Source organism: Nelumbo lutea, chromosome 1 (genome assembly GCF_056320005.1).
Source record: "Nelumbo lutea isolate HS-2025 chromosome 1, American lotus-T2T, whole genome shotgun sequence".
NCBI classification, from domain to species: Eukaryota; Viridiplantae; Streptophyta; class Magnoliopsida; order Proteales; family Nelumbonaceae; genus Nelumbo; species Nelumbo lutea.
In genome coordinates this window covers 68,261,769-68,277,520 of record NC_142684.1, presented here as the reverse complement: position 1 = coordinate 68,277,520, position 15,752 = coordinate 68,261,769, and the positions used below count along the sequence as shown (strand labels likewise).

At 34.4% G+C, this 15,752-nt stretch overlaps 1 protein-coding gene across 6 annotated transcripts; it reads left to right on the top strand.

Annotated features, from left to right (window-relative positions):
* Positions 1-6,002: 6,002 nt before the first annotated feature.
* On the top strand, positions 6,003-12,921 carry LOC148875098 (OBERON-like protein). 6 transcript variants are annotated; one of them, XR_016104983.1, is made up of 5 exons: positions 6,003-6,390; positions 6,966-8,104; positions 10,458-11,089; positions 11,893-12,081; positions 12,296-12,921. XR_016104983.1 is itself a non-coding variant. In XM_088964521.1 (4 exons), the coding sequence occupies exons 2-3, from the start codon at positions 7,018-7,020 to the stop codon at positions 11,081-11,083; spliced, it is 1,713 nt and encodes a 570-aa protein (XP_088820647.1). In that variant the 5' UTR covers positions 6,107-6,390; positions 6,966-7,017; the 3' UTR covers positions 11,084-11,089; positions 12,296-12,505. The 6 variants fall into 6 exon arrangements, 4 of the variants coding, with proteins under 4 accessions (XP_088820647.1, XP_088820646.1, XP_088820648.1 ...); XR_016104984.1 differs by having other exon boundaries at positions 6,145-6,350; XM_088964521.1 differs by lacking the exon at positions 11,893-12,081 and having other exon boundaries at positions 6,107-6,390; positions 12,296-12,505.
* The last annotated feature ends 2,831 nt before the right edge of the window (positions 12,922-15,752 follow it).

The following is a 15,752-nucleotide window of genomic DNA, read 5'->3' as shown; positions in this document are numbered from 1 at the left end:
GGGGTTAGTAGATCACGTGCCATGATGGTGAGAACTGAATAATTTTTTGAATGTTCACTCCACCAAGCTAAAATATTAAAATGTTCTATCACCTAAAGAAGAAAAATTTGCTTGTAAATAAAAATTAAGTTCAGTAAATGAACTTGTTGTTGAGGTAGTAGATCTCTATTTTCTAATTATTAAATAAAAATGTTTTTTCTTTTATTATTGGACTCGAGTTCAGATTCAGAAGTAGAAAAATGCAATTGTACAATTTGTAGAATTATTTTGTGTTACTTCAAATTCATATAATTCGTACATTTTAAAAAATAAATTATTAATTTCTACTTTTTTATTTTCAATTTCAATATTCATATTTTCACAATACGTTTCAAGTAAAATATCTAAATCATCTTTCCCAATCTTAGGATTTAATATTGTAGCTAAGAAATAAAGAGGAAAATATTCTCTCGATATTTTTTAAATTTATTTTCCATTATTTCAACAATACTTATAATGTGAATTAATTCTATATTTTGCAAAACAATCACTAATCACCATTAGTTGATAAGGTAAATTACAAATAGTTGGATAATAGATACCCGATAATTCATTAGTTGCATCATAAAAATGTTTAAAAAAAAATCTCTTATATAAATAGTCATTTCCCAGTCTTCCTCAAATACAATATTGTTTATGAGAAATGCAACTTTCTAATATAGCATATGTAGAGTTTTATCCATGTTTAACATCTCATATAAAATGTTTATATTTTAAAACATAATTTTGACGTAAATATTTAAATTTTTGTTTCTTGATCCAAAGTTTTTAATAAATATATAATACAATTTCTAATTTTAGAAATATGAGTAGAAATAATATTTAAAGTATCCTAATACATAAATTAAGATGTGACATGCACATCTGATATGAAATAATTTACCATTTAAACATGGTTTTAATTGAGGTTTTAAAATATTTATTGCAGAATCATTATTGCTAGTATTATCAAAACTAGTAGAAAATAATTTATTCTCAACTCCATAAGCATGTAAAGTATGTGGCCATTCAAGCATAATAAAACTTAAAATTTTTTTATTTAAAAGCCAGTTGTTATTAATAAAATGACCGGTAATACAACTATAACTTATGTCAAATTTAGAAGTCCAAACATCAGCAGTAATTGCAAATTCAGAAATAAGATTTAATAACATATAAATTAAATTTTGTTTATATGAATAAAAAAATTTTAAAACATCTGATCTAATAGTTTTCCTTAAAACTTTTTTATATTACGGATTTATAGAATTACGTAACAATTTTTAAAGTTTAGTATTTTCAGTTGACAAAAATGGTTGTTCAGCATGTACAATGCATTTTGCTAATTGTTGCCTCGTTTTTTTTTGAGAATATTTAAATGTACCAACCCCCCCTCTCCAATTTGTGTTTGTGTTGTTTCTCTCCATTCTTCTTCTTCTTATTTTTAATGGTTGAGCAAATGTTTGCCCAAATGGCCAGTGCCACTCTTGCTACAATAGATAAAGTTTTTCCTACATTTTTAATAAATAGCTCTTTTACTCTTTCCCTCAACTTCCTACACTTTAAATATTTTTCAAACCAGGCTAACCAACTTAGTGGCCTTTTTTCTTTCAATATCATTAGCATTCATATTGGTGCTAACACTATCATGGTACGATTGAATATTGTCAATACTGAACATATTGGGGAATTGGTTTTGGGAGGAACCAACCATTTTTTTTTAATTTTAAAAAATAAAAATTAACTTAATTGGACTTCCCCGGATTTTCGGTTCGAAATCCCAACTTGCTTTCAACAGTTGAAGCCTTTCAACTCCAAGAGTCCAAGCCTCCCAAATTGCTAATTAACTTGAGATACTTAGCTGGTTGAGCAAAGCAAGCCTTATTCTTGTTGAAACCTCAATAAAGTTGAGAATTGGAAAATCAGTCAACCAGAGTTTAGATCACTTCGGATGTCAGAGAATATATGAAAGAAGAGATTAAGGGGACGTTCTTTTTTTTAGAATTTGAGAGGGGGGAAAGTTGGTCAATGGGATTTTGGTTCCCATTGACCAAGAATCCCATGTTCTTTTTTCAGATTTATGTAGGGACCAAGGAACGTTTATTTTCCTGGGTATCACTTACCACCCATCTCCTAGGTGGGTAAATAACTTTCCTACCTAGGGGGAAGTTGTCAACACTTGAATGGGACAAAAATGCCCATTTTAATAATAGATTTTTATGGCTAAAATGGTCATTATCTTATTTACATGACAAATAAAAGAACATGGGTAAATGCATTTACCCGGACAAATGTTTCTTACGAAAAATTTACCTAGGTAATTGTATTTAATCGGATAAGTAACTTACCAAAAAACGAACAGGGTCTAAGAGAATTGTTGAATTGGTATGATGAGAATAGCGGATGATAGAGCTATTTACAATTAAAAATAATTCATTGTAAAGTTATTTATCACTTTACCCGAAATACCCCCTAAATAATTAAGTTGTTATATAGATATTGGGGGACATTTGTGTCATTTTTATTTCTATAATACCCCCCCCCAAAAAAAAAAAAAGCTGAAACTAACCGTTGCACAGCCCACACGGTCATGCCGAGCCAGGCACGACCCGCATGCCATCGTGCCGGGCCCAACCCAGAAAAAAAATGCCACTGCCCACATAACCCAAACCCCCTGAGAAATGGTTTCGAGGAATACCAAATGGACAACCCCCAACACTAACGATATTCTTTCCTTAGTGATGGAACGCGCTGAACTTTGTCTTTTAGTTCTCTTCTTAGTTCCAACTTCCAACCATATTTTATTGCGCTGAAATGTAATATAGAAAAAGTTTTTCAATCCAATGTTGTCATACTCGGTTTAAACAGAATACTGGAAAGATTTTTGGGTTGCAGTTTCACCGGCCATTAATACCGATACGTCGTTGGACAACTTTCACTTTTGTCTTATCAAAAGGTCCTTTAATAGAATAAGGTGGGTTTTGAAAGATAAAAAACAATATATTAAACAAGAGAGCAAACTACAAAGTTCTTTACATCAGATAAAGCTGGAGGATAAGCTTTTAATAAAAAATAATCATGTAGAGTATGTTTACTCCTGCATGGTATCTGATGAATAGGGATGGGATGTTATATTTCTTACTAATAAATAAACAAGCAACACGCTAAAAAAATTGAAATAAATTTCTTTTGTTCGCTGAAGCAGATCCAAAAATGACCAATGAAGGGAAACTTTTCCTTGAAGCGCTTATGGCCAATTGAGAATTCAAGCAGATCAAGATATTCCTTTTTCCTAGTTGAAGAACTTGCTGGATTCCTTGATATATAGCAAAAAGTTCTGTTGCCTCAATTGATTTTAAATACTTCTGCCCTCCTGAGACTTGTATACATTATAGCTGAGTGTTTAAAAGGAAAGTACCATAACAAAACAAAGTAGAGGTTATTTTCTCTGCATCTGTAAATGCAATACCATCAGTGTCTAACTGCACAAAAAGCTTTAAATGTAAAGGTAGTTCTGAAGGTAATTCCCGCGGAGTGCTTGATATTCGAATACCATTGAAAATAGTATTAGTCTTGCGAAGAATCCAGAGATTTGAAATAGTAATATCTTTAAAATACTTTTCATTGCATGCAAACCAGATATAGTGTAGAGAGATAGCATACCAACTTAGAATTTTTAGAAATGTAGATTTCTCAAAAAAAAAAGTACCAAGTTTAAGAATGCAATCCACCCAGTTGGAGTGAGAAATATTATTTAAATTAATATTCCAGGGTGAAGCAAATAAAATGGACTGAGTGAAAGAGCATTCTAAAAAAAGATGTTGCAAAGTTTCTAGTTGATTATGACAAAAGACAGTTTTGATCTTGATTGGTAGTAAGAATTTTTGTTTTGATAGGGATAAAACCTTGAATAAGCCTCCAAAGGAATAATTGATAACGAGGGGAACATGGAAGTTTCCAAATCCACTTAAGACACAATTTTAATTGGTCAGAAAGTCTTCGGAGAGAAGTATAAAGTAGATCAATATAAACAGCTGAAGTAAAAAATTTACGTAATAAATGTTTGGTCCAAGAAACTGATGTATTAGCTAGAAAATAGGTGTTCGCAAAATATGTTCAATTTGGTCAATATAAAAATGAATATGAAGACTAGAGGTATTCCGATTACCATTGATGAGGAGATCATTAAAAGTAAGATGAGAAATAGTAAGAGGAATAGAATGAAGTACTGTTTGAAAATTCTCATTATGTGGATCCAAGGGATTTGACCAATTTTCTCTGAAGAAGATTCTAGGACTAAATAACCTACTTCCTGAAACAGACTTTGAAGTTTGGGGACAATAGATTTCCATAAAAAAAGAACCATTGGAAGGGATTGAATAAGGAAAGAATGAATGAATTGGAACATATTTGGGTTTCCAAATTTTGGCCCACAACTTATGTTGTTCATTAAGATATCTCCAGGCAAATTTTTTAAGCAAGACTAGATTCACCAATTTTTGGGTTTAGTGGTTTAGGTCTTATTAGAGGATTTGAAATATAAATTCAAATCTGAAATGGAAAGACCTTGCTTAATATCCTACTAAAATCAAATGCATTTCGAATATGATAAAATGATGTTAATGCCCTACCATCTATTTCATAATAATAATAATAATAATAATAATAATAATAATAATATATTATTATTATTATTAAATAAATAACATTATTTTTATTTGAATAAACAATAATTAGCAATAATAATAGTAATAATAATGTATTTAATATGATTTAATAATAATAATAAATCAATGTTGTTATAAATATTTACGATAATAATAACAATATTATTATTATTATTATTATTATTAAGCAATAAATGATACCATTATAATTTAAGTAAATAATATTTAGTATTAATATTTATGTAATAATAATACTTCATAAAATGTTTATTAATAATAATTAAAATATTTTTATTTATTATTTAATAATAATAATAAATATTATTATTAGTTAAATATTAAATAAATATTTATTTTAACAAATCATAATATTTATTTATTCATAGAATACTATTTTATTATTTATAATATTATTAAACAATCTATTTCTAAGGGTAAAATAGTACTGCACAGTTTAGACGTTTGGAGAATTGTTTCACAGTTTTAGACTTTAGATTTATCAAATGCCACATTGATACTTTCTGAAAGCAGTTGAGTTCATTGAGCAATTGAAGCTGCCAGTTTCACCAAAAAGTTGAGTTTTTTAAACACAAAGTTGAGTTCTAGACTTTGGTAAGCGTTTTAATTTTGGATTTTTCGCCAAATATATAATTTTATTTTACGGCTTTATATGTAAGGCCTACCTTGCCACATCAGAAGGAATGGAGTTTGATCCAGCACACCTCACGGTCCTATCCCACCGTATATTGGGAACATCTTCTATGAATAACAACACAAATTAGGAGATGTTTTTGATGTACGTGTGCCACTTAAAAGCATTGTGAGGTTGGTGCGAGGAGCACTCCTTAAGAGCAGATCCAGATGGCATCAGAAGCTACTATATGAACAGAAACAGAAACAGAACGAGATCGGCTTCTACGAGGACAAGCCCGTATCCACACCGTTCCAACTGCCTTTTGCAATCTCGGATTCAAAATATCTCTAAATCTCTCTCCATAAAATAAAATAAAGCACATAAATAATTCTTCTAAATGCAAGCTGTAAAGGCTGTTCGCACTTCGAACGGGCTGTGCCCTGACTGAAGCCTTATTCACACTGAACACCTTCCCAAACGGGCAAATTGGGAGAACTCGCGGAAACGGGAAAACCGCGAGGTTGACAGTTACCTTGCCATGTCAGCACGCGGCAAAAAATACCGTTGTGATCAGTGGTCAACCCAGGCGACTCGACAGTCGACAATCTCAAAGCATGAGATCCAGCTAGACATTGGGAATATCTGCCCATGAATTTAACATACGTACGGCAGATATTCGAAATGTGCGTCTGATGCTTAGTGAGCAGAGTTTTGCTTGCAGGAGGTCCGGGCTCGGGCCGCTCGGTATCTGTATCTGGCTTCCCCGCTCATAGCCTCTTTTTTCTTTCTTCGCGTATAAAGTGAGAGTATAAAAATACAGCCGGTCTTTTGGCTGTTGTGTGTTCGGTGGACTAGAGTTTTGGGAACGAGGATTTTCTGCATCTCAAGGGAAAAATAGGGGGCCTGATTTCCCAATTCTCCCTCTAACTCCCTTCAGTCGATATCTCAATTTCACTGTTTTTCTTGTAATTGCGTCTACTTGATACGATCATTGAAGCGAGTGTTTGCTGGTTGGCCCCTTTTTTTTCCTGGCAAGTCATCTCGCTTGGATAGCTCAAACTTCGTTCCACGGTATCTTTTTATTGTTTGTTCGAATAGAAATTCTGGGTCTTTCCGGGTTTTGATTGTACTGATCACCTGTTTCATCTGTCAATTTGGTTGTTCTCATATAGATCTTGAAGTGGAATTCTTATTCTGTCTTTTAATTTTGACATGTAGTTTCAGTACTGATTGATTATTCTTATGGTTTTTTGAATTGGGGATGCTATTCTTATGGTTTTCTGGTGAAGCTTGATAATACGTTTATTTAACACTTGGGCACTTTTGCAGGATTAGTAATTCGGGGTCTTATTGTTTATTTTGGTCCTGTGATGAAACTTTCTTGTTTTCCACTTTTCTTGTTTTCTTTTCAATCGTTTTGGCTTATAATTTCTGGGTTTTCTATCAGACAAGTGAAAACTCTACTGTAGTTTCTTTTTCTTCCCCTCTTTTCCTCTGGTTGGTGCTTGAAAGTTAGTTTTCTTCGTAGGACTTGCATCATTTTCTAGTTACCTATAAAATTCAATGATGCTATTCTATCGAAGTTATCGATTTGAGAACTGCATTTGATGGAGACATCTTTTCTTTTCTTTTCCCTTTTTAATCAGCTTGATAGAAACATCTTCAGGCACTAACTACCATCACCAGCCTCACCTAAAAATGCTGCCTCCTCGACCCGGAGGGTTACAGACATCTCTGTCCCTAGTTTTATCAGATGCTTGTGGGTCCCCCCATCTTCAAGAACCTGGTTTAAGCTCAGAGGATGTAAGTGAGTCCCCAATAGAGAGTGGCAGCTCCCATGAGGCCTGGCCTACTTGTGGTGATAATGCTATTATGGGCAAAAAATTGGAGAAAGAGAAAGAGGGAGAAAGCAATTGCCCTGAACAGTCAGTCAGTCGCAAGGTTTCTAGTTTAGATAAGATGTCTCTTCGTGATGTAGCTAGTGAACAAGTTGAGATTATCTCTGAAAGAATGCATTCTCTGACAGATGAGCTACTAGAGAAGCTCAAGAATGAGCTTCGTGCCATTCTTGAAGGAACAGGAGGTTCTCAGCATAGAGAAGAGTTTTTGATTCTGCAGAAGCTTGTTAAGAGTAGGGCTGATCTGACGGCTACTACTCTGATTACAGCACATAGGGTTCAACTAGAAATTCTTGTTGCAATAAATACGGGAATTACAGCATTTTTACATCCAAACATCAGTCTCTCCCAGGCATGTCTCATTGAGGTATTTGTGTATAAGAGATGCAGAAACATTGCTTGCCAGAACCAGCTTCCAGCAGGTGATTGTACTTGTGAACTATGCACCAATAGAAATGGTTTCTGCAATCTGTGCATGTGTGTGATCTGTAACAAGTTTGACTTTGAGGTGAACACATGTCATTGGATTGGTTGTGATTTGTGTTCTCATTGGACTCATACAGATTGTGCAATTCGTAATGGACAAATTGGAATGGGTCCTTGTGTTAAGAGTGGACCTGGACCCACTGAGATGCTTTTTAGGTGCCGAGCTTGCAATAGGACATCTAAGTTGCTAGGGTGGGTCAAGGATGTCTTCCAAAATTGTGTACCTTGTTGGGACCGGGATACTTTAATAAGTGAACTTGATTTTGTTAGTAGGATCTTCCATGGAAGTGAGGATCCCAGAGGGCAGAAGCTATTTTGGAAGTGTGAGGATGTCATAGGAAAGATGAAGGGTGGACTTCCAGAGTCAACAGCCTGCAAAATATTGTTGCTGTTCTTCCAAGGTACATATTTTCTTATTGGAAACATTTTGATTATTTTACTCATGCTTGAAATGGTTCTCTTGAACAAGTGTTCTCTAATATTGAATCACCCTTTGGAAATAATATTGGTTTGGAACTAAATTTTAATTGCCTAAAGCATTTGCATGATGCAGACATTTGCACAGCCTATTCAGTTCTGTTCAATTTGGAAAGTTCGTTTCTGCTCTTGTAACACCTATAGAAACAACAACTGTCTCCTAGTATAAAATGTATGCTTCAAATTTTAAGCCCTTAAATGAACATTTGGGAACACCATTATTTAGAATAAGAGTCGTTATTATAATAGGCAACGAAAGTCAAATCGGAAAGGAATATATTGAGACAATATGCTTGCAGGTTAGCTTTATATGATGTTGTGAAGACCCATCCAAATTGTAATTAATTGTCAGAATACACTAGTGGCAACTGGAAAGTTTCCTGGTCCTTGGGTGATTTGAATAATTACCACCCCAACCAGTATTTTCTTCTTTCTCCAATTAAATAAGAAAAAAAAAAAGAAAAGGCTATAAAGCGTCAGGACTCAGGATTACTTGTCTGGCTTTGAAGTTTGAAAAGGCAAGAGAAAAAGGAAATTAGGAATAGGAACCCATCCAAATTTTATTTAAGTTTGTCAGAGTACACTAGTGGCAACTGGCAAGCCTTTTGTGCCTTGGGAGATTTGAAGTTTGAACAAGCAGGATAGGAAGGAAATTTGGAATGAGAGTCCAACCAACTTGTAGTTAAGGTTGTCATAATACACAAGTGGCAACCACTAGGCAATTTGAATAATCACCACCCCAACCAGACTTTTTTTCTTTCTCCAATAAAATACGAAAAAGAAGAGTTTTTTTAAATCATTGGAAGTATTTGTTTGGATTTGATGTTCGATAAAGCAGGATAAATGGAAATTAGAAATAGAACCTATCCAAATTTTTGTTAATGTTGTTAGAATACAGAAGTGACTACTGGCATGTCTCCTAGCCCCTGTATGATTTGAATAATCTCCACCCTGACTAATCTTTTCTTCATTCTCCAATCAAATAAGAAGAAAATAAAAGGTTTTAAAGAGATGCTGATACATTTTTGGATTTGAAGTTTGAAGAAGCAGGGTCGAAAGTAAATTAAGAATATTATCCTGTCCAATATGTAGTTAAGGTTGGCAGAATACACAAGTGGCAACTAGCAGTTCTCCTGGCCTGTAGGAAATTTGTATTGTAGTCATCCTTTATCACTTTAAATTATGAAACTTTCAGTCATTGAAAAAAAAACAGGGAGTTTCAGATAATAACCCTTTTTTCAGAAAAACCTTATCAGGTTAGTTGGACTGTTGGAGATCGGAAATATTAATTTTCAACTTCTCCCCTAGATATCCTGTGTCTGACATTGAGGAATTCTTTATTTCTCTCGAGTAATATCCTGAAGCATATCATATAATGCTTTGCTTCATGGCTTAATGAAGGTTTCCTGTCATATGGCCAATGGTGTATATTCTTAAGACCTTGACATTGTTCTATGGCTTCTAATATAAGCATCTTTTATTGACCAAATTCTGGTATCCATGTTTCTTCGTGGTTACTTGATACCATATTGGTTGATATGCTATTAGATGTCAAGGGATATCTCTCCCAAGTTCTATTGACAAGCTGTAGGCTGAAAGAATATAGCTCATGTTTGGAATAATAACTTTAGTGGACCCCATAGAAAAATGGAGGAAAAAGATATACCATTTTGTTTGTAAATGACCTAAAGTATCAATTCTTTCCAATCACCAAGACATTTTTACAGTCTCCATGCTCTCACTTAGTAGTAGACAGTAGTTCAAATTTTCTTTTCTTTTCTTTTATTTATTTATTTATTTTTGGGGAGGGGGGTGGGAATCCTCAAGTTGATCAAGTAGCTTGCCTTTTTGTGGATGCAGGTTGACTAATTTTGATACAGCTTAATGTTGATTGCTTGATTTTTTTACATCTTTTTTCCAAATTTTATTTCCCTACTCCGTCTATAGAGTGCCTTTCAGAATCTATTTAAGATAAAAAATTTTCTCTTGGGTGAGGCATTCTCTACCCTCTCTTTATATACTGTTTTAATTTTAATAAATAATGCCTTACCTTTTTCAAAAAAGAAAAAAAGAAAAAAATCCTGTGTATGTTCTGCATCAAAATGGTAATCCGGTTTTTTCCCATTCAGATAATGTTGCAATAAAACTAATGTATTGTATCACATTTCATTCAAGGTCAAAATGTAGTTTTCCTATTTTAGGTGAACCACCTACAAAATAGAAATTGTTTTTCTTCTGCTTTACTTATGTTTTGTAAAATGTCTTCTCTGCTGACAGAGCTTGAGGTGGATCCAACCAAAAACCCTGAATCGGAAGAAGGTGGACAACTGATAGCCCCACAAGAAGCATGCAATCGAATAACGGATGTGGTTCAAGAGGCCATAAGAAAAATAGAAATGGTTACTGAGGAAAAAATGCGAATGTTCAAGAAAGCTTGTCTATCTCTTGAGGCATGTGACAAGGAGCTTGAGGACAAGGCCAAGGAAGTTGAAGAGCTGAAATTGGAGAGGCAGCGCAAGAAACAACAGATTGATGAGCTGGATAGTGTTGCAAGGCTTAAGCAGGCTGAGGCAGAAATGTTCCAGCTTAAGGCCTGTGAGGCAAGGAGAGAGGTTGGGAGGCTCCAGAGGATTGTCTTTGCAAAGTCAGAGAAGGCAGAGGAATATGCCAGCAGGTATTTGAAACTCCGGTTGAATGAGGCTGAGGCTGAGAAACAGTATCTATTTGAGAAGATAAAGCTTCAGGAGAGTTCATGGACATCTCAAAGCAGTGGCAGGGGTAGTGACTCTTCCCAGATGCTGATGCTTTGCAAGATCCAGGACCTGCTGAAGAATGTGTACAATGTGCCTCCAAAGGCAGAGACCCAGCCTAATGACCATCATTCCCTTGGTTCGGTCCCTTGAAAGAAAGTATGTGATGTTACATTAGTAAGATAACTGTTCTTCATACACAATGCGTGAATGGCAATGGTATTTTCATTAGGTTCTTCTGTTTTGTTTTTATTTTTTCCCCAGTGGAAAACAAATATGTCGTTATTAGTTGCTAATCTGTGACCTGTGAACTTATCAAATTGGCAATGGAAAGATTTAGCCAGAAAATTCATAACATGGACATGCAGACTTGTAATCCTGCATGCATTACATGTTTATCTGTGTATTATCATAGGGTGCAAATTTCAAGAGCTCAAAATTCATGTTCACAACAACATATGTATGCATAAACGTCCATGTCATCTCATGTGTCTGGATTACATTGGCAACTAACACAGCTGGTGCATGCCACCTGTCCTCAACATGTGTGTGGGATTGCACTTGTGTGGAAGCCCCTTGGCTACTTAATGTCCTAAATGCCTCCACAGCTGGTGCAAGGACAAAGATGAAGGGAAAACAAGAAACAAGATTGTTGAGGACAGGTGGTTTTCTCCTTCCATTTCCCTCTGATTTTTCTAATCCTGACACAACCTGAGAAGCTAGAGAGCAGAAGCAAATTTTTATCTGTATTGCTTCTCCAATTCTTCCTCCTTACAGCCTTCTAATTTGTTCAGTCTTGGATATTTTGAGAATTTCAGGTATTTGGTTTTGTAATTCTATTCTTCCTAATTGCTTTTTTTCTTTTCATTCTTCTATTGGGTTCAAATTTTGGGTGGTCTTTGATCACATGAAAAATTGCATCTGACTTTAAGTCTCTGAATAGTTCTGGGTTGTTTTTGTAGTGCATTTTATTGAAGAAAAGAAAATGATGAAGCAGAATGTGCTTGTTCCTGGTGTGAAATCATCAGATCAATGATATGATCAAAGTCATGCCAAACATGTCTGTTTCCATCAACCATAAGCAACCAAGCAACACAAGATGGGTACATGGGATTTATCAGAAAAAAGCTTCTGAAAAAAACATAAAACAGGTGCCAAAACCAACCCCTGGGTGTATTCCATGAGAGTTTCATCTCCTACTTGTATCAAATTCATGGCTTCTCTTTCTTCAACTGTTTAATAAGAATATTCTTGGATCATAAGTATTAGCATCATCCCTTTGAAACTTGCAAGACTTCGGCACCTTTGTTTTTGTTCTCTTTATTCTCCAACACGATGACCAATTCTGTTTCTTTGCTGGAACAGCTTGTTTACTTAATCAGCTTTTAGCATTTTCAAGCAGATCCTGAGTGTTTTGAAGTTCAGTCAAATAGTCAAGTGGATGATGAACATGAGAGGCAGTCTTACAAGATGACAAGTCATTTTCATCAATGGGGATGACAGAACCTTACAAGATAATCATGCCAATGTGTGTCATGGACAAGGATGGTGACAAGGATGCAAGAGCAGTGAAAATGAATAAATAGATGCAGTGGCAGGGAGGATAGCAGTTTGGCAGAAAGGGTGGCAGCAAGGAGGGAGATGCAGCAGAAGGGAGGGGGTAGTTGTCGTTACAGGGCTAGAATTGGAGAGAATGGTGGTTTGGGGATGGAGAGGACAGTAGGTTGTTGGTTGTTCAGCTGCTAGAGTACTGAATTTCAAGAACTTGCTCCAAAGTCCAAACCCTAATTGCTAAGTGGACTTGCAGCCATGAGCGAAGCATCATTCACTTACATAATGAAAATCATAGGAAAATTTATGGTTTGCCCCATCTCATAAAGTTTTATTGGTTTTTCTGTTTTATTTATCATGCTTGCATTTGAAAATTTTAATAGATTCCCTATCTGTCGCTACCATATTTTGTTAAAAGCATGGTAATTCGCTTGCTGCCAGATGATTGCATCCGTTGAATCATAAGCATAATTGGGTAATTAGCTGCGAATCCATTGACTGAAGTCACTTGCATTAAGAATATGGTCTCCACATTTACATTTAATGCATGGTTTGGGCAGGAAGTCAATTTTCACAAATCAGCCATTTCTTTCAGCAAAAATACACTTCGATGCTGCCAAAGAGAAAGGATATCTATCTCAGTATCCCTTTGGGGCTTGGGATGCCCAATTGTTTTCCAATGCCAGGAAATGCGAAATGTGGAAGCAATTGGAAGATCATCGTGTGAGAAATAAATTATGGCTGGTGGTGGCTGGATGGAAAATAAACTTATTATCTCAGGCCGGGCGTTCCACACTAATCAAATACACACGCTGGAAGCCCTTCCAAGTTGCAACATATCACATGCAAATACACTCTCACTCTCTCCCTAAAACAATATGCTATCATCATCACCATCAGATGGACACATTATGTCGATATTTTTGGTGGGGCCATACATCAGACACTAAAAAAATACGCGGAGCAAATCTGTACACACAAAACAAAGATAATGGTGGTTTAGGTTTCATTCCAGCCCATATATCCGAAATCAAGCCCTTCTTGCTAAATTATACTTGATGTTCAATCAAAAAGCACGTAGTCAATTTTCACAAATTTGGTCAGGCGTTCTTAAATCCAAGCAGCTGGTTCTGAGAGGATCTATGTGGATTTTGGGAGAGGCTGGGATGTTAATTTTCGCCAGCCAGTTCGTGTCTTGGTTTGCCTCCCGCTACACGTGCTTGTAGCAAATTCTACCTTCTATCTTTTCCTTCATCTACCACCAGCTTGAAATTATGTTTCTGAGATTCCAAGAAAGAGGGATCAAACCTTTGACTCGAGATATTTTATAACTAGGTTAGAATCTCCCTCAATAGTGGTTGAGAATTTGTTGAAGTTTGTAGCCAAATTATGAGTGCAGAGGCATGGGGCGGCATGGGATGTTGATTTTTTGAATGATCCATGGTGTGACAGAGGATTAATTCTGATTCAACAAATTCAGTTGGTCGAGTTGCTCATTATATTGACCATTCTAGTATGAGCTGGTCATCTTATCTCCCTCATCAACTTACAGCAACACGACAACGGCGATTAGTTGCTCAAGTTCAATTGCCACATCCTTCGGCAAACTAGTTTGGACATATACGCTTCATGGTAATTTTAGAATCTCTTCATGTATTAAATTACTTCAATCTGAGCAACTTAGTGATTCCACATCCAGTTTACTACACGGAGATGTGCAATGGCGCCATCTATGGAAATTGCAGTTGATTCATGGAACGGTAGAACCTGTCAAATGCTTTCTTTGGAAATGTGTCCAAAATATATATCTTACCAACTAGAACGGTAGAACCGATCTACAGTCATTCATGGAACTTGAATCTACTAATTGCTTAATATGTGGAAATGTTGGTGAGGATCTCCTACCTGTTCTCTTCCTATGTCCAGGTGTACAACCAATCTACAGTCATTCTGTCTTGTACATTAAGCTCCATTTGGAAGCCATGCAAATATGTAGAGTGTAAACGGTTAATATAAATTGAAAAGTTGGATTAATTTTGCACTAACAAATTTATCTCTTACTAAACAGAGTTTTAGCTGTAATGGATGCAATCACAAATTTCAATAAAGCATATGCCTTTTTTAACAAAAGCCAACTTGAATGCAAATTTACTTCTTTTTTATTGATGTACTTTTACATCTTATTATCAATGTAAATATGCATTGAAAAATATGTTTTCTGTCATTTCCAATGCATAAACGTAATGTTGCCAAACACGAGCAAAAGTGAACCAGAGTGCAAAATTACCCTGAACCAGGATTTACACTCCATTTGCATCATTTCCAAATGCAGTCTTATAGATTTTCAGATGTAGCAAACTTTATTGCTTTATGGTGGAGTAGGGATCAAGAAAATGCTAACAAGGAGGATGGTTGGTTGTGTTACGAGGGGGCCTTCTCATACAAACCATTTGGTTTGCGTGAAATTATTGTTTTTTCAAAAATTCAACATTTAATTAATCCAATGAAAGTAATCATGCAAGCACACAAGGTTTCGTTGAAGATCTGATACCCGTATCGGCCGATGCAATCCCGACCGATACATTGTATACAACTCGAAATTCAAATTTGAATTTAATGATCTTAATACAAATTTATTTTCCCTCCTTTTCTTTTAATACTAGTAACTTTTAAAATTCAAATTTAATGACTCTTAATTAATTATCACATTTAGGTGGCATTTGATAAATCTGAAATTTGAAGTCCAAAAAGTTAAAAAGATATTAAAAGTGTTTGAAATTTGAAAAGAGGTATAGATGCTTTTCTACATTTTAGAGACTCTTAATCCATAAGTTTGTTTGTGTTCGATCAACCCTTTACCATATGAAATTCACTAATTTTATTATTTTACCCCAAGAACATACTATTTGGAAATGTTAAATTCAATTTGCATTATCTCATAAAAAATAATTTTCAACCTCAAAATAATATTGAAACAATACAAACAATAAATAATAAATTAACAATTATTAAATGAAATGATTAAAATTAAAAAAATAATTAAATAATTAAATAATTAATAATTTACACAAATAAGAATTAAAATAGTTTTTAAAAACTAATGAAAATAATTAAAAATTACTAGCTAATAAAAATAATTAATAATTAGTAACTTTTCATAAGAAATAATTATTAAATATTAATAACTAATAATTAATAATTGATAATTAATAAAAAACAATTAATGTTTAATAAAAATATTAAAATAATTAATAATTAATTATTAGTAATA

Excerpts from the sequence above, each read along its gene's own strand:
- LOC148875098 (XM_088964521.1), top strand. The coding sequence starts at position 7,018 with ATGCTGCCTCCTCGACCCGGAGGGTTACAGACATCTCTGTCCCTAGTT. Across the intron at positions 8,105-10,457 it reads ATTGTTGCTGTTCTTCCAAG|AGCTTGAGGTGGATCCAACC; the intron begins GTACATATTTTC and ends CTCTGCTGACAG.